This window comes from Lissotriton helveticus, chromosome 7 (assembly GCF_964261635.1).
Source record: "Lissotriton helveticus chromosome 7, aLisHel1.1, whole genome shotgun sequence".
NCBI classification, from domain to species: Eukaryota; Metazoa; Chordata; class Amphibia; order Caudata; family Salamandridae; genus Lissotriton; species Lissotriton helveticus.
This window is the reverse complement of record NC_136068.1, coordinates 1,180,704,353-1,180,727,723: the sequence shown is the minus strand read 5'-3', so window position 1 is coordinate 1,180,727,723 and position 23,371 is coordinate 1,180,704,353. Positions and strand designations below refer to the sequence as shown.

The window sequence follows — 23,371 nt, the reverse complement described above, 5'->3', positions numbered from 1 at the left end:
CACCTGACTGGCGACAGAATCTCCCCTACACCTATGATCTCCTCCCACCTAGCACCCCACACTGACTGTGAGACTAGTACGCTCCCAAAGACCTCTGATTCAGACAGAGCTAGCCCTCTAATGATTCTCATCACTGATCACCCTAACCTTTATAGCACGTCCCCTGGCACCTCCACCAGAGTCCCGCCTAGTCCCCCGACAACCAACCCACCAGCCATCCGCCCGAGCCGTGAGTGTGGTATGCCTCCAATTTCCTGCGCTTCAGCTCGAGCCAACCCTTCTCCCCTTCTACCTAACCATGCTGCCTGTACTGCTCCTGAACCTCTGCCCCCCCCGCCTCCTAGCACCTCCCGCTTATACTAATCTCAAAACCCTTCAGTCCAGATTGGCTAAAATAACCAAGAGCATTCATATCTCCATTTTGGAACTTATGAATCTCCTTCACCTTACCGAACTCTCCCTTGCTAACCTCAAGCCCCCGCTGAAACCCCCCCCCCCTGCCCCACCCCCCCCCTCACCCCACCCCCACTGGTCACAGAGCCTCCCAAGCACCCTCTACCGCTACCCTTGAGACCTCTTCACCCGCGCAAACAATCTTGCCACCTTTCAGAGGAGGATTCCCAAGCTCTTGCCCTCTCTTACAACTCTGCCACTGTCACCTCAAACCAGCAAGACCTCACATCAAGACGAAATCCTAGCCATCCTCCAAGACCACAATGCAGCCCGAATCATCCTTTGTCCACGTGATGCGAGTCCCTAACATACCATCAGCACGGTCACCATCAACCCCAACAGGCCAGCTTTCTACCTTAACAGAAATTTGGTTAAAAGCAACCTGGCACCTATACGCCTGTCCATCCAGACCCCGAACACTCTCCCAGACCCCCCTTATCAGGTCTTTTAATCAACTGCCGATCAGCAGTTGAGCATGCCGCCGACATTGCTGATCTCAACCCGAACATAAACTTAGATCTAGCAATACTAACGGAATCATGGCTCAACAAATACTCTTCTCCCTGTCTAGATCTATTAGTCCCTCCCAACTACAATATTGCTAGACTCGACAGACAACCAAGCAGGAAAGAAGGAGGCATTGCCTGCATCTACTGCTCCATCCTCCTTGTCACGGCGGACACCACTGACTCCTGCCAATACCTCGCCCTATCCATTTGCAGCAACTCATTGTATCTGTGCAATTTGCACATCTTTTACCACCCCCCGTTCGAATGACTTTCACTGATCACCTCTTGGAAATCATTACAACTAAGATTTCCTCCAACGCTAAAGAGGTTTTCCTCAGCGATTTCAACCTGCACTGGAACGACCCTAAGGATCCCCTCGTCAACGCCATCAAAGATCTCCTAACCGATCAAGCCCTGACTCAAGTTTGCTCTCTGCCAACTCACTCAAAAGGGGCCACCCTGGACTGGATCATCGCCAAGGAATCTTCAGTTCTGATTATATCCATTGACCCATGTGTCTGGTCTGACCACCACGCCATTGTCTTCCTTTTACACAGGGCCCACAAGACAAAGGCACCGCGACCAGTGATTACGAAATGCTGGATCAGAGACACCAAGAACGTTGACCCCTTGAAACAGGAGGCTCGCTGCAAATCTGACCTCCCTCTCCCGCATATAAATATGGCCAGTTACTTCAACGATCATTACTCGGCGACTATATCGAACAATCTAGATGACCTTGCCTCACTAAAAAATACAAATCAAAGACCGAAACCCTTGGTTCTCTGTATCCCTCAACATGGAGAGGAGATCCCTCCGGCAATCTGAAAGAACTTTGAGGCAGCAACCCTCTGCTGCGCATCTAAAACTTCTCCGCCAGGCAAGAAACTCCTATAACAAGAACATCCTCAATTCAAAGAAAGGGTACTTCAGATTGGATCTGTGGAATGCCACGAATAGACCCTGCAAGCTCTTTGAACTGGTCAAACACCAATCAAATACACTTGCCAAAACACCGAAAGAAGCTCCCAAGTCTCTAATATGATCTGAGGAATTCTCCTCCTCCTTCGCTGATAAAATCACTGCTTTAGGAAATGAACTCAGTAAGGCTAGATCTTCTTAACCCCTTCCTGACCAGCCCTCCTTTCCACGCCACTCCCTCCGGCCTTTCCTAAAAACCAAGCACGTTGGACCGATTTCAAATACTATTTCGAAGACTCAGTCGCTAAAATCCTCTCCACCTTAAACCCGAATAGTCACTTTAATGACCCTCTGCCATCCAACTGCCTCGCTGCTGCCTCCCAATCCATTGTCCCTAGCTGGACTGCAATTATCAACGCCTCTCTCCAGCAAGGATCGATTCCTGATGCTCTGAAAGCCGGCTAAGTCCCCCTATTCTAAAGAAAACATCACTGGATCCTGCCTCCCCTGACAACTTCAGACCTATCTCCAACATCCCTCTATTAGAGAAGTGTGCACAACAGCAACTAAGTCAACACATCAATAACTTCCACCTACTTGACGACTTCCAATCTGGATTCAGACCGGGGCACAGCACTGAAACTACTATGCTCCACATCGTGGACGATGCCCTCCAAGCCCTAGACCAAGGCAAAACCTGCCTTCTTATCCTCCTAGATCTTTCCTCGGCCTTCGACCCGGTCAACCATGAAAATCTACTCTAATGCCTCAAACTAAGAATGGGTTTGGATGGCTCTGTTTTAGAATGGGTTAGGTCCTTCCTCCACAACCGATCAAAGAGATTCTTAATTTATGGCAAACTATCAACTCCCACCCCAGTCACGGTTGGAGTCCCTCAAGGCTCAACCCTGCCCCCCACCCTCTTTAATCTTTACCTAGAGCCACTTACCGAAGTTCTTCGCACCGCTAACATCTCCTACCATATGTACGCGGACGACACCCAACTATGCATTAAAATCTCTTATTCGGGGAGAGGATCTCCTCAAGCAGAGGCCATGAAGCTGACCGTCCAATGGCTCACCTCTAACCAACTCAAACTCAATGCAAAGAAAACTGAATTCCTCCTAATCTCCCCTACAAAAGCCAACCCTGAGATTCAGACGTGGATCATGGCCATCCCAGCCCTAAACTGCCCACCAACAATTAACTCTGCCAAATCCCTATGTATAATCCTCGACAGCAACCTGAACAAGCAGGACCAAAATAACTCGATGGCCAAGTAAGCCAGGTTCCATCTGAGCTACCTAAGGAAGCTGAAACCATTCATCGAGGCTCCCGACCTAAAAATGGCAGTCAAAACACTAGTCCTCTCTAGGCTGGAATATGGCTGTTCCACCCTCTAGGGTTTACCCACGCGCTCCCTGGCACTCTTCAAAGCCTGCCTCAACGCGGCCGCTAGACTACTTACTGGCACCAGGAAATTTGACCATATCTCTCCACATCTGAAAGCTTTGAACTGGCCCCTCCTCGAGGCCAGAATACAGCTGAAGCTGGCATGCATCACACACAAGGCTCTATAAACATACTCCCCTGCTTATCTGGCACAGAAACTAGTGGTATCTGGAAGAAACAGGAACTCTCGGTCCGCCAGAGACCTCTTGCTCCAACCTGCCCATTTCCGGAAGCAAAAACCTACAGTCTGGCTTTTTCCGGGGCCGCACCAAGAATGTGGAACTCTCTCCCACCTGCCATTAGAAGAATCCCTTCTTTGGCACGCTTCAAAAAGGAGGCCAAAACTTTCCTCATGGGTGAATTCCTCATCTAAACTCCGCCGTCGACCACTTCAGTTGTGCCTGAATATTCTAAGACTACCGCCTTTGCCGCAGTTCACCTATTCACACCCCCAAGATTCGGTGGGGTTTTTATGGTCTCGAACTGTTAACGTAACCATCCACTTGTTTCCTTTACTCCACATGGGTCCAGCACTACTGCACCTTTCCAACATTTTTTTGTTTGTATACTGCTGTACATATATGCCTTTTTGTTTGTGCTCTTCTGTAAAGCGCTCTGATACCTTCACGGGTCAAGTTCACGCTCTATAAAACACTTAAATAAATAAGTAATGGTAAAAATTGTCACTACAGACCCTAAAACAGGCCCACTAAGAGCCACAAACCAGAAAGAGCATTCCATCTGGTACTGCCTGGTTGCCCTATAGGCCAGTCCGATCTATCTATAGCCTGCATCAAGATCTGCTGTGTACTGTTAAAGAAAATCCTTCTCAGAATCTTCAGGCCCAAAGCCGCTATGACTACCTTGGCATGAGGGGTGCCCATCCTGGATATCTGACAGGCTGCAAAGTGGATGTTGATACATACATTCATTAAGCACTACCGTCTTGACAGCCAGGCCTGGCAGGAAGGACAGTTTGCCAGCTCGGTTCTGCAGGATGCTTTGGTTTTTTTGAGTACACTTCGTAGGTTCTGCTTTGGTATGTATTTAAAAAGCGAAAAATCTTGGTCCTTATGGGCAAACAAAGCCCCAGAGAATTGCCTTAGGCAAATGTGTGCAATCTTCATTGCAGATCTCTGCCTCTGTTATTGTGCTGCACATACTCTGGTGGTGAATGACTGGCTACATGCTGGATGGGAAGACCCACATTGGGGGGAAATAGCTTTGATCAGCCTAGACAAAAAACAAATCTTCAATACAGTACACCTGTTTCTGGCTCACTCCTGGCGATCACCTCAGCACAGCCTTCCATGGCTGGAACACCTCCCTGGTTGACTGGTGCGACCGACGAGTGACACTGGAGATCCCTCTCTGGGCTGGCTGGAGGGATTCCAGGGATGGGACCAAATAGGAATATCGAAGGTGGGGGACATGTGGGAGTACTCCCACATGAACTCCTTTCATGACCTCCATACTGAAGTCAACTTACAAAGGTCTCTGTTGGACCACTGGGAAACTCTTGCAGAAGCCCCTGAATATAACCCACTGAAGGTGGTACTAAATATGCAGAGGGCCTGTAAATTAAATGCAGTGGGCCTGCAGCAGTGATTGTGCCACCAGCTTAATATGATCTTTAAACATGTCTCAGGCCGGCCACTGCAGGGCCTGTATGTGCAGCTAACACTGCTGTGTCGATTTGACATTTAAAACTCCTTGCCAATCCTTAAACTCCACTTTTAGTATGAACGTCACCCCTAAGGTACCCAGTAGGTAGCCTATTAGGCAGAGTGCTGTGTAATCAAATGGGTTTTGCATGTCCTGGTAGTGAAAAACACCCAAATTCGATCACTACTGTGAGGCCTACCCCTCTTATAGGATAACATTGGGTATTCATTATTGAACTTAAAAAGCTGTCATTCCTGATTGAGAGGAAGAAGATCGGTCTTGTTTACCACTGAAAAGGATGTATCATTACAACTTTGGAAATGCAACTTTTAGAATGTTGACCGTTTCCTCCCTTTAGCCCTTTATGTTCCTGCTGCCTGTCTCTGATCACACGTCTGTGGTGGGTGCGGACTTCGCTTTGTGTACTCTCCCTGGACAGCCACACAACGGGAGCTTAGGTGTGACTTGATGAGCCATCCTGACAGGAAGGGAGGGTGGAGCTGGGCACAACCTTACAACTCAATAGGCTGCATCCTGTCCACCAAACAAAAGTCTCTCCCTCCCCCGTCATCAGTCTAAAGACAGGCCAAGAAAAGAGGACCTCTGTACACTTCAAAGACCCTTCTTTGAAGTAGTCGCCCCCTTTCAAAAGCACAACTGGGTAGAAATACTGGGTTTCTGACCCCTCCAAGACAGTACTTTTCTAGACCTGAAACCACTCTGACAGGAAGAAAGGCGGTGCTAAACTGCTGCGCGAAAAGACTGCTGCCCTCTCTGACTGGGTAAAGACTGGACCAACAATACTTGAAATCAGAATGACTCCAAGTAATAGCTGACTCCTGTTCTGAAGTCTTGGGGACATAACAAACTTCAACTCACCATGCTCTTACACCTTGGACTATTGTAAGTGGGTCTGAGGTGTTCTGCTACAGCACCGATGCATCCTCTGCAGCAAGAGCATACTATCCGTATCAATTCCATTGCTGCAGCAGGACCGGCGCTTCACAATCTGAACAACTGCTTCACCGTCCCTGCAGAAAGACTACCAACGCATTCTCTCGACTACGCGGAGAAACCCAACGCATTTGCTTCTAAACCAATTCATCGCCATTGTTGTTTGGAGAAAATCCATGCATCACCTTGACTGCGAGATCGACACCCTACGCATCACTCAACTGCACCCTCATCTTTGCTGTTGCGACCAGGATGAAGGCACCTTTGTTCAGCCGGCCTTGAAGGGGTTCCCTGTATTCGGCCTGCGCTCTATTGCTTTTGGCCTGAACCTTTGACTTTGTCCCGGTCCGGCGCAACCAGATATCCAAATAGGCAATTATTGACTCTAAGCTCTATTTTCACATTTAACCTTTAGAATGTCAAATTTTAAGTTTAACTCATTGGATTTTTTTTTACTTTCTTCTGACCTGGTGTGAAGTCTGCTAGTGGTGTTTTCACTGTGTTACTGTTTGAAGTATTACACAAATACTTTACACATTGCCTCTTAAGTTAAACCGGACTGCAATGTGCCAAGCTACCATATAGTGAGCACAAGATAATTTAGCGTGTATTGTGACTTACCCTAACTAGCATTGTGGTTCCTGCTTGGACAGGGTGGAAACCTCTGCCAACCAGAAAACAAATTTCTAACAGTCAGTTAAACATTTACATTTAATCATCACAACTTGGTTTTACTTTATCTAAATGTATTTGTAAATTGCAGAGAGTTGCTGAAGTTATTCACTACCATGGAGCTGATGCGCTGGTCCAACTTGGTGGAGGAGTATGGGAAAGAACTTCGAGAAGGATCTCTTGATAGTACGGCTACAGATGTCTTTGCTTTTACAGAGGAAGGAGAAAAAAGATGGAAAGACTTAAAAAATAGAGTGGTGGAGCATGTAAGTGCTTTCTTTCCTCTTCTTTGGTGTAAGAAAATCTACTTGTACTTTTATTGAAGGTATTAATTCTCAAGTATTCTTAACCCTGTACTGTATCCTTTACAGGTACTGCATGGTACATCTTTGACAAGTTAATATATTTGATAATTGGTGTAATGTTTCCATTTGTGTTGAATTTTCTTAAATTCTTTCTAGCACCATTAATTGACAAAAACCTAGTTCCCGCAGTGTGTGTTGCTGTAGATACACATGCTTTGTATACTCCGACCGTCTAGTGTTGGTTTTAGATGTTTGCAGCTTGTTTCTGTTTGAAGAAATATTTTGAGTCACATTGGTATGATGTGGCTCCTCCTTCAGTTGGCCATGTTCATGGGCACTGAGTATATTATGAGATTATTTGTCTAAGTCACCAGGTCCAGGCGTGTATTCACTGTGCTTCACTGTGCTCACTGGCTCAACATGTGATGTTTGCTGGTTTGGGTTCACATGGTTGAATCCTCCACTCCTATCGCCAAGAAGACTTTCTTCATTGATGTCATGCCTTTACTGCTCTCTCAACGCACATCGGAGAATGATGCCATAGACCGTCTCCCAACTCTCAAGGCTCCGTGCATCTTCCATCATGGACTCCAAAAAAATAAAGAGGGTAGAGGGTGATAAAACGAACGACCTTTTGGAGAAGCACATAGTGCAACACCAAATACCCTTGCCTGACTTCACATGAGCTATAATTTCGTCTTTCCCCGGCCACTATGACACCATTTGCCCCTTTTAATGCAAAACCACTCGTGGCCAATGGAGAGACAGGCGCTGGACACACATCAAGATGCGCCAGTTGATGGAAGACATGCCAGACGTATCCAGCGAAGCTGCCCTTCTCGAGCCGAAGGAGATAAAGATGCCAAGTCATCAGACATTCCTGCCTGTGAGCTGAACCCAGAGGTCATTGATTCTAGCTCCTCTGACCCAGAAGAAGAGTGGGTCAAATCGATCCATCCACATTTGGTCGAAAGCAGCCCTCACACAGTCAACCCTGATTGCCGTGAGCATGGCAGAAACAAATCCATCCACCACTAAACCGCACATTGAGGAAGAGCATCACCGAGGGGGAGGGGAGTGGGAGGCTGTCAGCAGTGAGGCATCTGAGCTGAGACTGGGTCCAGGTAAGAGCTGTGACCTCTAGCCGAAGGCCATGTCTGCGTACACACACTCAGATTTTCTCTTTCTCTCTCTTTCCTCAAAATAGCGACCACGAGTAGTGCCCACGCGATATCTGGGCAGAGGGGTTTAAGCTTTTTATTTTCTCATTCACGAAAAGGATGGCTTTCTCATGCCAATCCTCGATCTCATGCCTCTCCGCAAATACATCCTCTCTGAACATTTCCATAGGACCACCCTGAAAGTAGTCATCCCTCTGTGGCAGTAAGTTGACTTCATAACCACACTACACTTTTCATCCACCGGCTCACTGTAAGCAGTTAGTACTACCAGTAAAGTGGTGCCCCTAGGAGTTTCCACATACCCAAAAGTGTTCAACAATCTGTCTAGCAGTGACAACCAATCAAAAACAGGGGTAGCCACCACCTCAGAAGTGGTGGGGGCACTTGTGCTCCCCTACCTATCCGATTGGCTGATCATCAGTGCAGGCAGCATGCCTAGCCCACACCCAATCTGCTATTCTGTGCTCCACAGCTTGGGATTTACCGTAAGTGCCACCAAATCCCATCTCTAACCCCTTCATGTTAAGCCTTTTAGGGTCCTGTCTAAACGCAATCACTGCCAAAGGGTACCCAAAACGAATAGCAGCTCCTGCCTGTCAGCCACAAGTATCCCTCACAGCCAAACAGTAATGCACCTACTAGGGATGATGTTATCCTGTATAACCATAGTTCCCCACTACCAGACTTCACTTTCTGCAGGAGGCCATCACCATATATCCTTCACACATACTTTGCAAGAGAGGTTCATCTCCATAACATGACAAGCTAGGGTTACTGGCCCTCTTACCAACAAGATCTCTACATCAGCCATCTAGAACTTCTAGCTACTCAGCCAGCCCTGAAAAGTGTTCTTTCAGAACGTTCAAGACGGGCAAGGTAGCCCTGGTAAAAACAGACGGCAAGACCACCATGTTCTAGCTACAGAAACAGGGCAGCACACATTCCCTGCAGCTTTCAGCACTTGCACAGCAGATTTTTATTGGGCGATTCCCCATTGAGTACACCTCCTAGTAGAGTGCCTCCCAGGGGTGGACAAAATCTTTGCAGACCTACTGCGCAGGTTGCATCTAAAATTCCAAAGTGGAAACTCTGCCCTGAAGTCCTTCTTTCGTATTTCTGTCAGTTGGGTGTCCCAGTGATAGAACTATTCACTACTTGTAAACACATAAAAATCCTCCCACCCTGGGCAATGCTCTATGGAGGAACTGGCCAGGGTTCTTTGCCTACGATTTCTCCCCGCCCTGTCCCCCCCCTGACCCCCAACACCCCCCCCCCGTCCCTCTCCACCCGTCACTTCTGTACGTAACCGGGAAGCTTCAGCCAGCAAACCTCTCACTCACATCCTGGTGGCTCCCAACTTGTGCCAGACAGCAGAAACCGATCCCAGGATGCTTGTTTCCGGTCCAGGGAGGACCTGGATTGGCAGTTCGGTCTGGACTGTTCCCATGAGGCTCAGGGTCAAGACTGAGTTGCATATGGCTGGGTCTAAACTGAGGTGGCATAGTGAGCAAAATAACGATGGATTTAACACAGATCCCTTGACTGGGGTGAATTTATGATTTATTCAGCATTCCGTCCATCATTTGTTTACGTAGACAGCATAGTTTCAACACTGCTAGAGATGTCTTATCGTTCCCCACTAGAAACGCCTCAACAGCAAGGTCTTCTCACAGAACCAAGGCACAGTCCGACACCTATACACCAGGCAGCTCAACCTACCTATCTAGCTACTGACGTTCTAGTCTTTGGTTTCCTCCATTTACCTCTGAAATGCATGGACATCCTAAAGTAAGCCTACAAGCCCAGTATGCAGGCCAACATTTCCAGCAAGAGAAAATGTGCGACTGCTATTGCATCTCAAAACACCTAGACCCCCTTAAACCTGTGGGTCACGACACATGCTAGCTCCTTCATTTACAAAAACATCAGGACTATTCTACACATCTATACACCTGCACATAGCTATCATTGCTGCACATTTGCAGAACAGACAAACCTTTTCTTTTCAGAATCCCTGTAATGAAGGCTTTCATGGAGAACCTTGAAAGGGTAATCTAACCGAGGGTTCTAGAGGCCCCAGTCTGAAACATTAATATTGCCCTTACCAGGCTTATGAGACCTCCTTTTGAACCGTTACATTCTTGCCCCCTACAGTCAGTCTCCTCCTATTACAATTCCCCAAACCAGGCTCTGTAGCCAAAAAGGGCACTTGACGTTAAACGTTCCATAATGTACTTCATTGACCGAACCAGATGCTTTCGCAAATCTCAACAGCTCTTTGCTTTTGCTAAACTTTGTAATTGTCATCTTGTATTAAAGGCAGGTATAGCTAGTTGGATTGTAAAATGCATTCAGATCTGCTATCTTAAAGTGAAAAGACCCATACCTGCCCCTCGCAGGCCACATTCAGTGCATAAGAAGGTCACAAAGACTTTCCTGGGAAATATTCCTGTAGCTGACACTTGGAAAGCTGCTACCTGGGTAACTTCACACACTTTTACTAAGGATTACTAGGAGAAAATTCTAGCACGCCAACAAGCTAGCCAAACAATCTTAAGGACTTTGGTTCAGACTTCTGCACCATCCAATGGCTGACCACCGCTTATGGGAGCACTGCTTTACAGTTTCTGCAGAGCATGTGTATCTACAACCACAGAAAACTGCTGCAAATGAAATGTTAGCTACCCTGTAAGCACCTGTTCATAGCTTGTAGTGCTGCACATTCACATGCACCCAGCTACCTCCCCAGAAACAAGTGATTGCTGCAGATATCCTCAATTTTAACAATGTACTACCTATATACTCTACAAGTGTGGTCGCCAATCTGTCCTACTTACCACTCCATACCTCAGAGCTTTCCAAACTCTGTGTTGGGACACAGTACTGTGTCGCCTGCCATGTGTGGGTGTGTCACTAGATGATGCATAGCTGCCAAGAATTCAGATTGCCAGGTGTGACGTTTTCATAATTTCAGGGTTATGATGAGTGACATTCCAACAAGTATGAGAGACCCTTTCCCCCGAGGAAAGCAGCAGGAGCAGAAAAACCGGACTCTTTGTTTTCTTCGTTTCCTCAAGGTGTGTTGACAAAATTTTAAATCAAGTAGCCACTACTTGATTTAAAATCTTGTCAACACATTAATAGTTTCTTGTCACTAATTTACCAACTGACTAGTACAGTTTAGCTACTTTATAAATAGTAACAATTACTTAAAAGTCAGCGTGCTTGAGGTGATTCTGTGCCATAGATAGAAGTATTTTATCTTGAGAGAATGCTTCGGCTTTGCATTCTGCCGCTGCAGGAATTCAGTTAATTGAGTCGCCCAATTGATTGAGTACTCTTTCCCTGCATGATGCCTGTCCGTGAGGAAAATCAGGGAATACACACAATTACAGGTTTTTCAGTGTTCCCTATTGTTCATCAATAGAGTGACTTAGGCCGCTGTTTTCAAGAGACTGTGTCCTGTAGTCAAAGCAGGAAATTGACTCTTTTAAAATAGTATACCAAGCTTGTACTTTGTTTACTTTCTTGTATATTAATCGCTAAATTACACAACAGGGCAATAGGAGGTTGCAATTAGCATTACTCACAATTGCTACTTTTACTTTTATATAATGCCTACACTTGATAAAAAAAATCCAAAATATAGACAGTTTTACCTTCCTTAAATGAGATATCTGACTAAAAAAGGAACATTGTCTAGCCATTATTTATGAAAATTCATATTTGTGTGTAACCTGTCCACATTTTCATTATTGTTTTTGTATGGATGACCTATAGTTATGTACCTAGGGCTAAAATAAGATGACTGGACAGTTTGCATGTTGGAGAGTGTGTTTTAGGATCACCTCACCACTGATCGTTTTCTGAGAGTACGAAGAAAGGAATTGCATCATCAGTAACAATAACAAATGTTTGATATAGCGCTGCACATCACACTTCAGTTTCTTAGCAGTGTAAAAACGAGATTACCCAATTTAAGATACTTAATTAACCGATCTATGGAAGGATGACAAGTTTAATCTGTCTTTGCAAGATTTGAATTCACAATATCCAGATCAATATCCAACACTTTTTGTTAGTGATGAGTGTTTAGCTCTGTGCCACATAAAAAAACACTAATTTCAGTGTTCAGTTCACCTTGAATCCTCATGTGCTCTGGGTTCCATCACTGAAGTTCGCAGAAACCTCTGAATCTCTCAGGATTGAAAATCTTATTTTCAACACTAGATCACTTTGAACATAATGATAATTATTTTGGGGTCCAGGGAGTTTGCAAATCTTCAAGGATTGTAATATACTGTACCAAAAAAGTACACTATCTTACTGTGTTATGTAAAATTAAGAGAACAAGGTTTAAAATTTTAAGTTAAAAGTGTAGCATTGAAAAAAATACAGCTTTGCGTTATGGGAGCTATTGTTTATGATGCTGTCCTCAAGGTGCATATAATACTTTTGAGGTTGTGTTAAACTTTCATGAATAGATTGTTAATAAAAAAAAAAGTACAAAGGTTAGGGCCAGTGGAAATATGCAAGTATGTTGCTGCAGTGTTGAGCAATGAGGTACAGTCCTACCATTGTCCTCGTGTCCTAATCCGCCTGTATAAAGCCAACAATTAACTCCCATTCCAGTTACTACTGGAAAAAACTTGAAAGAAGATGCATTTGACAGATTTATTGATTAGTGGGGGTGGGAGGATCAAATCACAAAGGTACCATAAACATGCATTTCCAGCCTAAAACTCAAGCCATGGTTAGCCTTTTAAATTTGGGAACTCCCAAAGCTCGTACATTTGGGGGCATTTTCAAACTCCAATTAAAAACTCTCTCACACTGGAAATGAAATAAATAAAGCAAGAAATAAATCAGGAGACAAAAGATACCAAAACAAGAGGCAAAAGAAAATACGTGAAAAATCTGATTAACACCCAGTTTTGCCAGTCACTGTCTGTTAGAACAGATTCATAATTGCTTTATTAACCTTCCTGTTTTCTGAAATGTGCTTGAAAATGCACCATTTGCCCATTTATTTTCAACAATTTCTCGGGGAGGGGGGGGCGTTAGGGGGGGGGGGATGTAAGCCCTCCCCTCCCCGAATCCCCCCTTAAGCGGTTCGGGCTCGCTCGCTACACTTATTTACCGTGTCGCGAAGTGATGCATGTCTAGAAAGTGTGCCCCCAACATGAAAAGTTTGGAAAGCCGTGCCATACCTACTCACTGTGCGGAAATCGATCTAATAATATAACGCAAGAACCGTGCTAACTAAGGTTATGAGACCTGTAGTACCTACCTACCCTGTGACACAAATTACTACTTCAAGCAAAAACAAGTTGCAAACCTCGAAGCCGACACTAGGTGGCAGGAGTACACAGAGCAGGTATATCTACAGCAGTACACGTTGCGAACAGATTCATATCAGGGTAAATAACATAATACTTCCTCAACCTGCCAGTGTGATGCATATTCTTTTTTTCTTTCTTTTTTGGCCCAGAGCAAAAAGAACTTAAGATTTATTGTTGCATGATATTAACAGTTTGCCTGAGCATCTTTTTGTTTGTTTATTTCAGAATATTAGGATAATGGCAAAGTATTACACACGAATTACAATGAAGAGGTTGGCACAAATGCTGGATCTCTCTGTTGATGTAAGTGTCAATTTATGTACTCCTTTATTATGAAGAGTGGGAAGGAGGTAAGCACGTGGCCCTTTTAATTAATGTAGGTCTTGGGGAGCCCAGTGATGTTTGAGAATGCTAGAAATACTATATTGCATACGAGATGTCACCTTCGAATAGGCATTATTTTTTGTTTAAGTATTTTTAGCCATGCCAGTGAGGAAATAAATTTGAACTTAATTTCAGTCTTTGAAAGGTCTTAAAATATTAATATTCTTCTGCTGCCTCTGGATACTGTTGGTTCATGTGGAAATTTCACCGTGGCAACATTGTTGAGATCCTGAAATACATCGGGACCCAATGATCATCTAATTTTGTAACATTTCAGAAGCTGAGCCCAGAAGATATTAAATGTGGTAACATGCTGCTGCTTGATGGGGATGATAGTGGAGAAATTATTAGGAGTAGAATTGGTGCATTTTAAACTCAAAACTATGGCAATAATACCAAAAGGCATTGCAATTAGTTATGTGGATCGGTGTTCAGCAATAATGGGAGTAGTGGAAGAGTTATTATTTGACTGGTGTATATGGGTAACAACCAGTGACACCAAGCAGTGTAGTTTCAACAAAATAAGTAGATACAAAGCTCCCCATCTTCAGAACTAGGATATACTATCCCAGATGCAAAAAATGACTGAATACCCCAAATTGGTAAGGGCTAATGTGACTGATTCGTGTAAAGGCAACCTCTACTGATCTGCTGACTGTGCAGTCTCATTTCAACATATATTATTATTTTGTTTTATGATTATTTTGCCGTATGTTTTCTTGATTTTGATCATCAGCATATTTTTCACTCTTAAAGCAGTTGGGGAAAAATGCGAAGCGAGAGAGGGATTATTGCTGGCACACATGATTAAGAGAAGCGGTGCAAAACGTAGTATTTGGGTCATTAACTCCAGGGACAAACAATTAGGAACTGCAAGCTTTTAGCCCTTTGTTTTGTGATTAGAAATCATTATTTTTATTAGTTGTTAATAAACCATAACTATTTATACTCCTTTTTTGCAACTGACAATTATTCTTCATGTTGTCTACATGTCCAATAGTATTGGTTTGGTAAATGGCTAAATGAAGTTATGTTAGTTGATGTATGTAGGTAAGCTATCCAAGTACTTACTTCAGGATTGGATGTCTCTTTAAGAGAAAAGTCCTCCGCAGCATTGGCTTGTATTGATACTTATAGTGTACTGAATCAGTGTACAAGAGGTGGTTTGATGTGAAGCAGAACGAACACATGGAAATTTAGGTGAAAGGGTGTTGTTGTATTCCTTGACATGAAATAAGCATTTTAGTTGGGAAAACTGTTATTGGGATAAGGGCTTGCTTGTGGTGTCTGATGGGTAAATCCATTTAGTGATAGTTTCTGATAGGTCCCAAATGTTTGTAAAATTGTGCTTATTGTCTACAAACAGCTCCTTTTTGTTTTGAAAAGTGAGACTAGTAAGATTTAAAGCCCAGTGATGTGCACATCAACAAACGTCTGTGGAGGGTGTGAAGCATACTGCTCAAAAAATCCCTGCGAACAATTGCCAGTCATCGTTACTTCATGTGAGGGGTCTCTAACCTTTTCTGTAGTGAGAGCAATCGCTGATTGGTTAAAATGTGTGAGTTGCTTGGACTTCAGTAGCTCACAATGCTTTTCACTAGACACCCCTGCTCACAACTTCAGTGACTTTCAGCCTAATGCCATTTAGCCAGATACTATAATTATTTATTTATTTATTTATTTTGAAAGTTTTATAGAGCGCGAACATGACCTCTGAGAGTATCAGAGCCCTTTACAGATTATACATCACAAGGGTATAAGCATACAAAACAGAATAAACAAAGCAACAAAATCAAAGTGTAAAATTGTCCAACAATCTCATGAGGGAAAAGTAAACACACCAACAGGAAAATCACAGTCTAGAATTGACCAACCTAATCGGTAACCAGGTGGCTGGGCCAGAGTCAACAGGTATGGACCCAGAATCCAATGAAGGTGCCAGGCTAAGGCAGACATTTCTTCATCAGGAGCCCTTTGACCTCTTTTTTTTTTTTTAAGACAGTAGAAGGGTTCACCCTGACTTCAGGAGGGGGGGGGGGGGAGGAGTTCCAGATCCTCAGAGCCATCCCTGAGAAGGCTCGGTTATAGGTCTTCTTTTTTTTCTCTGAATTTTTGAGGTTTAAGCAAAAGGGTGCTGGCGCTTCTGGAGGCTCTAGAACCACAATAGTGTTCCAGTTTCTGCGCTAGGTACAACGGGGTCTTGAAGTGGATGGCTTTGTGAGCCATGCATACAACTTTTAACTGTATCCGAGCTTCATTTGGAAGCCAATTCAGTTCCCGCAAGTTTGAAGAGATGTGGTGGTATTTTATTGTCCTCCCAGGCCCTTCTTACGGTTCCACGGTTCCGGAGGAAGAAGTGGGGAGGCTCTAAATTCGCCACCCTGGCCCCGTCCCTGTGGAACTCTCTCCCTTTGGGAATTCGATCCCTCACTGTCTACCCACACTTTCGGAAACAACTCAAGGCCCATCTATTTAAGAAATCCTTTGAATAACCCCTCCCGGCCCCCTGTTTCTTTCTTCTCTCAGTAGTCTGTTAGTGGTAGCGCCAAGAAGCCGCTGGTGTATGTGCGCTCTTATAAATAATTTTAAATTCTAATTTTAAATTCAAATTAAGAGCCTAGCAGCGGAATTGAGGGTAGCCCTAAGAGGAGCCTTCCTCACTCTAGGCAGGCTGCAAAGTGTTGCACTACCATAGTTCAGGTTTGAGATCACTTTAAGCTTGTACTGCAATCTTAAGGTCATGAGCAGGGAGGAAGGGTTTGAGTTTCCTAAGTAAGCTGGGTTGGAAGTTGGCTCTTTTGGTGAGGGAACTGATGTGCTTCTGCATGTTCAGGCTTTTGTCTAGAATGATACCCAGAGATGATGGCGAGTCCACGAGGTGCGGTCTGCATTTAAGAGCAGTTCGCTGATTTAACCATTGTTCCATGACTAGGGATTGGTTGTGGAGTGAGATCAGTAGGAATTCCGTTTTTAGAACATTAAGCTTCAGGTAATTGCGTGTCAGCCAGCTTTGAGTTTCCAGCAGGACTGAGTTTAGTCTGAATGTCTTCAGGGGAGGTGATCTTCAGGTATAGTTGAGTATCGTCCGCATATATGTGATAGCGAATGCTGGATGATTTTAGAATTGGTCAGAGGCTCCATGAACAGGTTAAAGAGCATGGGGGACAATGCTGAACCTTGTGGAACCCCCAAGGTGACTGGTGCACTTTGGGAGAGGGATTGGTCCACCTTGAAACTTTGGGATCTGTTCTGAAGAAACAAAGAGAACCAGCTTAATACCGACCCAGACAGCCCCACCCTGTGTTCACAGGAGGTCAATTAGGTGATCGTGTTTGACAGTGGCAAATGCTGACGATAGGTCTAGAAGGATCAGTATGCACGACTCCTTGTGATCCAGCATTCTAAGCCACGATGTGCGTTAGCGCTGACTCTGTGCTATGACCTGGGCGGAAACCAGATTGGCATTGGTCCAGGAGTTGGAAATGGTCGATGTGATGACAAAGTTGGGCGAGCACACATTTCTCCAAAAGTTTTGCCACGGTGGGGATGTTAGTGATTATGAAAAAGTTAAGAAGATCCATGGAATCTGCATTTGGTTTCTTTAGGATCGGGGTAACCTGACCTGATGTAAGGCAATCCCGAATAGCACCTTGCATAAGAGAAGCATTGGCGATCGTCGTCCAGAGTGTTAGTAAGGCGGATCTCACTTCCAGGAACTGGTTTGATGTCAGAGGGTTGTTGTAATGATGGAAAGGTTTCAAGGTCAACAACATTTTGCGAATAGTGGGTTCATCCATGGTTTGGAACAGACTCCGAGAGGCCTTGTTTTTTGGGCCGAAGGGCTTTATAGGTTTAGTGATATTCGACTCTGAGGAGCATAGGGTGACCAGCAGACTACTCGAGAGGTGATCACTGGCTGAGCATAGTTCAGACTTGATCTTCGTAGTCTTATCCCTGAAGAAAACCGCAAATTCTTAACAGTTCGGCAGTGTCCCTTGACCCGGGGCCGAGAGGATATAATGATTATTTGATTGGGACTTGATGAGTTCGACCAACTTTTTGGACTTTTTTTGCTTGATCTAGTGGAGTTCTAAAGTAGGTGGCCTTCGAGCATCTAATGCATTTATTGTATATGACTCGCAAGGATCTCAGGTGATGAAGATGTTGAAAGGAGGGATAAGATCGCCACTTCCTTTCTGTAAGTCTTAAATTTCTTTTTTCGGAATTAAAATTTAACCATGGTTTGGAGAGTTTAGCAGGCACTCTTTTAAGCTGAAGTGGTGCCACTGAGTCAAGTACATTAAGCATTGCGTGATTATAATGGGCAGTCAGGTCATGGACATCAGACATGTTCATAGAGGAGCAAAGATGTTATCACAGAGCTCCGTCAGGTCTTGCGAGTAGATGCTCCGTAAAACTCTTCAACTGTAGCTTGAACAAAATATTTTGACTAGGGGCACGATGTCAGGGCTGCCATGTGTCATTGTGAGTGTGGTCTTTGTGGACGTATGAACAAATGTGTGCGTATGAATGGGATATATGTTTATCAGTGACTGAGAACCTGCGTTGTATGTACTTGTGTCACAGGACCTACCTTTTTGCCATATGTGGCACCATTACATGTATAACACAAACATGCAATTTTTTTAAGTGGGAGAAATTTAAAGTACAGAAAAATGTTCTGCAAAAAGGTTAAACATGTAACATTTTTCTGCACCTAAATTTACCAACTTAAAATAATGGTTGTATTTTTCAGTTATAAATATGGAACCGTGTCTACCAGCCTCTGAGAGCAAGTTGCCTACTGTGTGTAAAGGTGACACTTTGAAATGGGTGAAAATTAAACTGAAGAGTTAATTTTGTTTATATAGATTCCATAAAACTCATCATATACATGTTCCCTCATTTCGAAGTGTAATGTTTACAGACAGCAGGTATCTTGCTCCCAGTGGCCTGTAAACACTGCCATATTTGTAACAGAAAAATACAGCCATTTGTTTAAATGGAAGGAATCTAAAGTGAAGAACTATTCTTCATAAAACATTAAGATGTTTGCTCAATTGAAGGTGGAGAAAAACGTTATTTTCATAGAAATGTTTCTTTGCTTTAAATTTCTCCCATTAAAAAAGTGATTGTATTTTTCAGTTATAAATATGGCATAGTCCCCTCTGGCCATTGGAAGCAAGAGTCCTGCTGTTTGTAATTGCAACACTTTGAAATGGGAGAAGATTAAAATGAAGAGTTGACTTAATCAGTAAAGTAATTTTTCATTTTTACACATTTAAAAGCATTCGGAAACATAATTTTTCTCACACACCTATATTCAGTTGACAAGTATTTTTTTTAAAGAGTTAAATACCTCAGTGCAACAGTTCTCCTCAGTGCCCCAACCTGGGTCATACATCAAACTGGGCACTGCTCATTATCAAGCCCTACTATCTGCAGCCTGATGATAATGTAAAATAAACACCGCCTTCACTTAACTTTAAAAGGAAAATATGACCCAGTGTTTATTTAAAAATACATTCTTGTGGTGAGAATGTGGCCTAACTGCTAGGGTGGTCGACCTCAGGGCCAGGGAACCAGGTTTGAGTCTCGACATTCAATCACAATCAATCAATCACAGCATTTATATAGCGCGCTACTCACCCGGAGGGTCTCAAGGCGCTTGGGGAGGGGGGGTCCGCTACTGCTCGAACAGCCAGGTCTTGAGCTGCTTCCTGAAGGCGAGGTGGTCTTGGGTCAGGCGGAGGTGGGTCGGGAGGGAGTTCCACGTCTTGGCGGCCAGGTAGGAGAAGGACCTTCCTCCTGTGGTGGCTCTTCGGATGCGGGGGACGGCGGCGAGGGCGTGGTTGGTCGATCGAAGCTGGCGTGTGGGAGTGTAGAAATTGAGGCGGTTGTTGAGGTATCTTGGGCCTTGGTTGTGTAGGGCTTTGTGTGCGTGGGTGAGGAGTCGGAACGTGATTCTCTTGTTTACCGGGAGCCAGTGCAGGTCTCTCAGGTGTCCGGAGATGTGGCTTTGTGGGGGGATGTCCAGGATGAGTCTTGCTGAGGCGTTCTGGATCCGCTGGAGTCTCTTCTGGAGTTTGGCGGTGGTTCCGGCGTAGAGGGAGTTGCCGTAGTCCAATCGGCTGGTGACGAGAGCCTGGGGACCGTCTTCCTGGTCTCGGTGGGGATCCACCGTAAGATCTTACGTAGCATGCGCAGGATGTTGAAGCACGACGAGGAGACGGCGTTGACTTGTCTGGTCATGGAGAGGGAGGAGTCCAAGATGAAGCCCAGGTTGCGTGCGTGGTCTGTTGGTTTGGGTGCGCTGCCCAGGGCGGGGGGCCACCAGGAGTCGTCCCAAGCGGAGGGTGAGGAGCCCAGGATGAGGACTACCGTCTTGTCAGAGTTCAGTTTCAGGCGGCTGTTCATCATCCACTCGGCTACGTCTTTCATCCCTTTCGTGTAGGTTGGCTCTGGCGGTGGCTGGGTCGTTGGTGAGGGAGAGGATCAGCTGGGTGTTGTCGGCGTAGGAGATGATGTTGAGGTTGTGTTGGCGTGCGATGGCCGCAAGGGGGCTCATGTAGACATTGAAGAGTGTGGGGCTGAGCGAGGAGCCTTGAGGGACTTCGCAGATGACTTCGGTGGCTTCTGATCTGAACGGGGGGAGGCGTACTCCGTGTCCTTCCGGCGAGGAAGGAGATGATCCATTCTAGTGCCTTCTCTTGGATTCCGACGTTGCTGAGTCGCTGCACTAGGGTGCGGTGGCAGACAGTGTCGAATGCCGCGGAGAGGTCCAGGAGGATGAGGGCCGCTGTTTCTCAGTTGTCGAGCAGGGCTCGGATGTCGTCGGTGGCTGCAATGAGGGCGGTCTCGGTGCTGTGGTTGGCCCGGAAGCCAGACTGCGAGAGGTCGAGGGATCCGTTCGTCTCGAGGAAGGCGGCCAGCTGCTTGTTGACGGTCTTCTCGATGACTTTGGCCGGAAACGGGAGGAGCGAGATGGGTCGGTAGTTTTTGAGTTCGGGGGGGTCCGCGGAAGGTTTCTTCAGTAGAGCGCTGAGTTTGGCGTGCTTCCAACTCTCCGGGAAGGTGGCGGTGTCGAAGGAGGTGTTGATGATGTCCCGCAGGTGGGGCGCGATGACAGCATCGGCCTTGTTGAAGACGTGGTGAGGGCAGGGGTCGGTTGGAGATCCGGAGTGGATGGAGTTCAATGTGCGTAGGGTTTCTTCGGTGGTGATCTGGGTCCAGGCTCGGAGGGTGGCTGTGGGCGGTGCAGGTGCGGTCGTGGGGTGCGTCGGGTGTGTGCTGAAGCTGTTGTGTATGTCTGCGATCTTGTTGTGGAAGTAGGAGGCGAGGGAGTTGCAGAGGTCTTGCGATGGGGTGATGTCGTTGTTTACGGCGCTGGGGTTGGAGAGCTCCTTGACGATGTGAAGAGTTCCTTGCTGTTGTGGGCGTTGTTGTCCAGTCGTTCCTTGAATGCGGTTTTCTTGGTGGCGTGGATCAGTTGGTGGTGTTTTCGAGTGGCGAGCTTGAGGGTGGTCATGTTGTCTTGTATTGGGTATCTGCGCCAGGCTCTCTCGAGGGCTCGGCAGTTCTTCTTGGAGCTCTGGAGTTCGTCGGTGAACCATGGTGCTTTCTTGCTTCCGGGTCTGCTGGGCGGGGTCCTCAGTGGGGCGAGGTCGTCTGCGCAGTTGCTGATCCACTTCGTGAGGTTGTTGGCGGCATGGCTGGGGTTCGCTGAGCTGGCGGGGGGGTCCCGGCTCAGGGATGCGGCGAGCTGGTCGGCAGTAATCTTGTTCCAGCTTCTGCGTGCGACCTGCTGCTGGTGGTGGTGGTGGATCGTGTTCTTTCTGAAGCTGAAGTGGACGCAGCTGTGGTCCGTCCAGTGGAGTCCGGTGGTGTGGCTGAAGGCGATGTCCTTGCTAGAGGAGAAGACTGGGTCGAGTGTGTGTCCGGCGCGGTGGGTGGGGGTGCTCACCAGCTGCTTGAGGCCGAGGTTGGCGAGGTTGTCCAGCAGGGTGGTGGTGTTGCGGTCGTTGTTGTTCTCCAGGTGGAAGTTGAGGTCCCCGAGGAGGATGTAATCAGCGGAGGGGAGGGCGTGCGGGCTGATGAAGTCGACATTCTTTGATTCTGGGCAAATCACTTAATCTCCCCGTGCCTAACAAAAATGAATGTGTCTGTCTGTAACGTAACTAGTGCTCATGTAAAGTGCTCAGATACTTCCGGGTCTAGTGTGCGCTGTATAAAACTCCGCCTGAAAAAAAAGGCTGGGAGCTCCTTCAAAGGTGTCCGAGTTACTGCCAGCTCTCGCTCGACTGGTTGGAGAGAAATGATTTAGTCTCAGGCTTTTATTAGTGTATGTCCTTTTTGTCTGGGCCTTCACAGGTAGGCGGGAATATTCTAGTGTTTACGTACTCAATGAAGACTCCTACAATGCAGAACTAGGCTTTCAAGTATGTAACTTTGTCTTCTCTCTTTTTATTTTCCTTTCCAGGAATCCGAAGAGTTCCTGTCAAACTTGGTAGTGAGTAAAACCATCTATGCAAAAGTAGACCGGATGGCAGGAATTATCAACTTTCAGAGGCCTAAGGACCCAAATGACATTCTAAATGACTGGTCTCAAAAACTAAATTCATTGATGGCATTAGTCACCAAAACTACACATCTCATTGCCAAGGAGGAAATGATACATAATCTGCAATGAGGGGGGACTGTAATGCTTTTATAAAGGCATTTAAAATTGCGGTTGTTGAAAAGACTGCATTTTTCAGTGTATATTGCTTTTTCATACTTAAAAAATAAAAATACTAGAAAATGTGTATTGAAACTATATTGAACGTGGTTAAACTGTTTGTTTATACTCACGTCATTGTTAAATTTGTTTTGCTCTATTGAGGAGATCACTGCAACAGAAATATAACTAATTTTGCTTATATGTCCAGAATTAATACTTTGACATACCTGAAATGTTATTCTATTATTGTCCTCATCCCATGTTTATTTTCCTGCTAGTCCTTTCCCCTTCAGGCTGGGAAAGTGTTATATGTAATATTTAGGAGGTGTTTCACAAAATCTTATGCATCAGCGAACAGAACCAATGGTTCTTGTATTACGTGGCAGAAGTAGACATTTGACAGCAACTCCTTGTACATGTTGGTTGTCATTTTTTTAAATGATGGTAATGCTCTAATCTGAGAGCTACCTAATAAAAAAATATGTCAGTGATTCATCTTAATTTCCTGGTTTTCTAATGATTAAAAATGACCCAGCTTGTGTCACCTTAGAAAGAATCTGTAGTTAGTGCAGGTTCGTTTTGAGGATATTTCTACTCCTAATGTACTGGATAACATGCCGAAAGTCAGACCCCCCAAAGATATTCCGAATTGCAAAAAGAATTGCGAAATCGTCACTCTTGTAAAAATGCATCTTTTTTTATTATTATTATAAAAGTCACCGCAAATTTAAAATTAATTTTTATATCCTGGGTGGGGTGTTCTGCATTTCGCGCAAGCCTGCTTAGAGTATACACTTGTGTTACTCAGTCTGCT

General features: G+C 45.3%; 1 protein-coding gene across 1 annotated transcript in view; it reads left to right on the top strand.

Moving 5' to 3' along the window:
- The window catches only part of PSMD12 (proteasome 26S subunit, non-ATPase 12), a 218,828-nt gene extending 195,770 nt beyond the window's left edge, over positions 1-23,058 (top strand). The window contains exons 9-11 of the mRNA XM_078654325.1: positions 6,718-6,892; positions 13,680-13,757; positions 22,318-23,058. Coding sequence (XP_078510451.1) covers positions 6,718-6,892; positions 13,680-13,757; positions 22,318-22,527 — 463 coding nt within the window. The 3' untranslated portion in view covers positions 22,528-23,058. The remainder of the gene's footprint in view (positions 1-6,717; positions 6,893-13,679; positions 13,758-22,317) is intronic.
- The last annotated feature ends 313 nt before the right edge of the window (positions 23,059-23,371 follow it).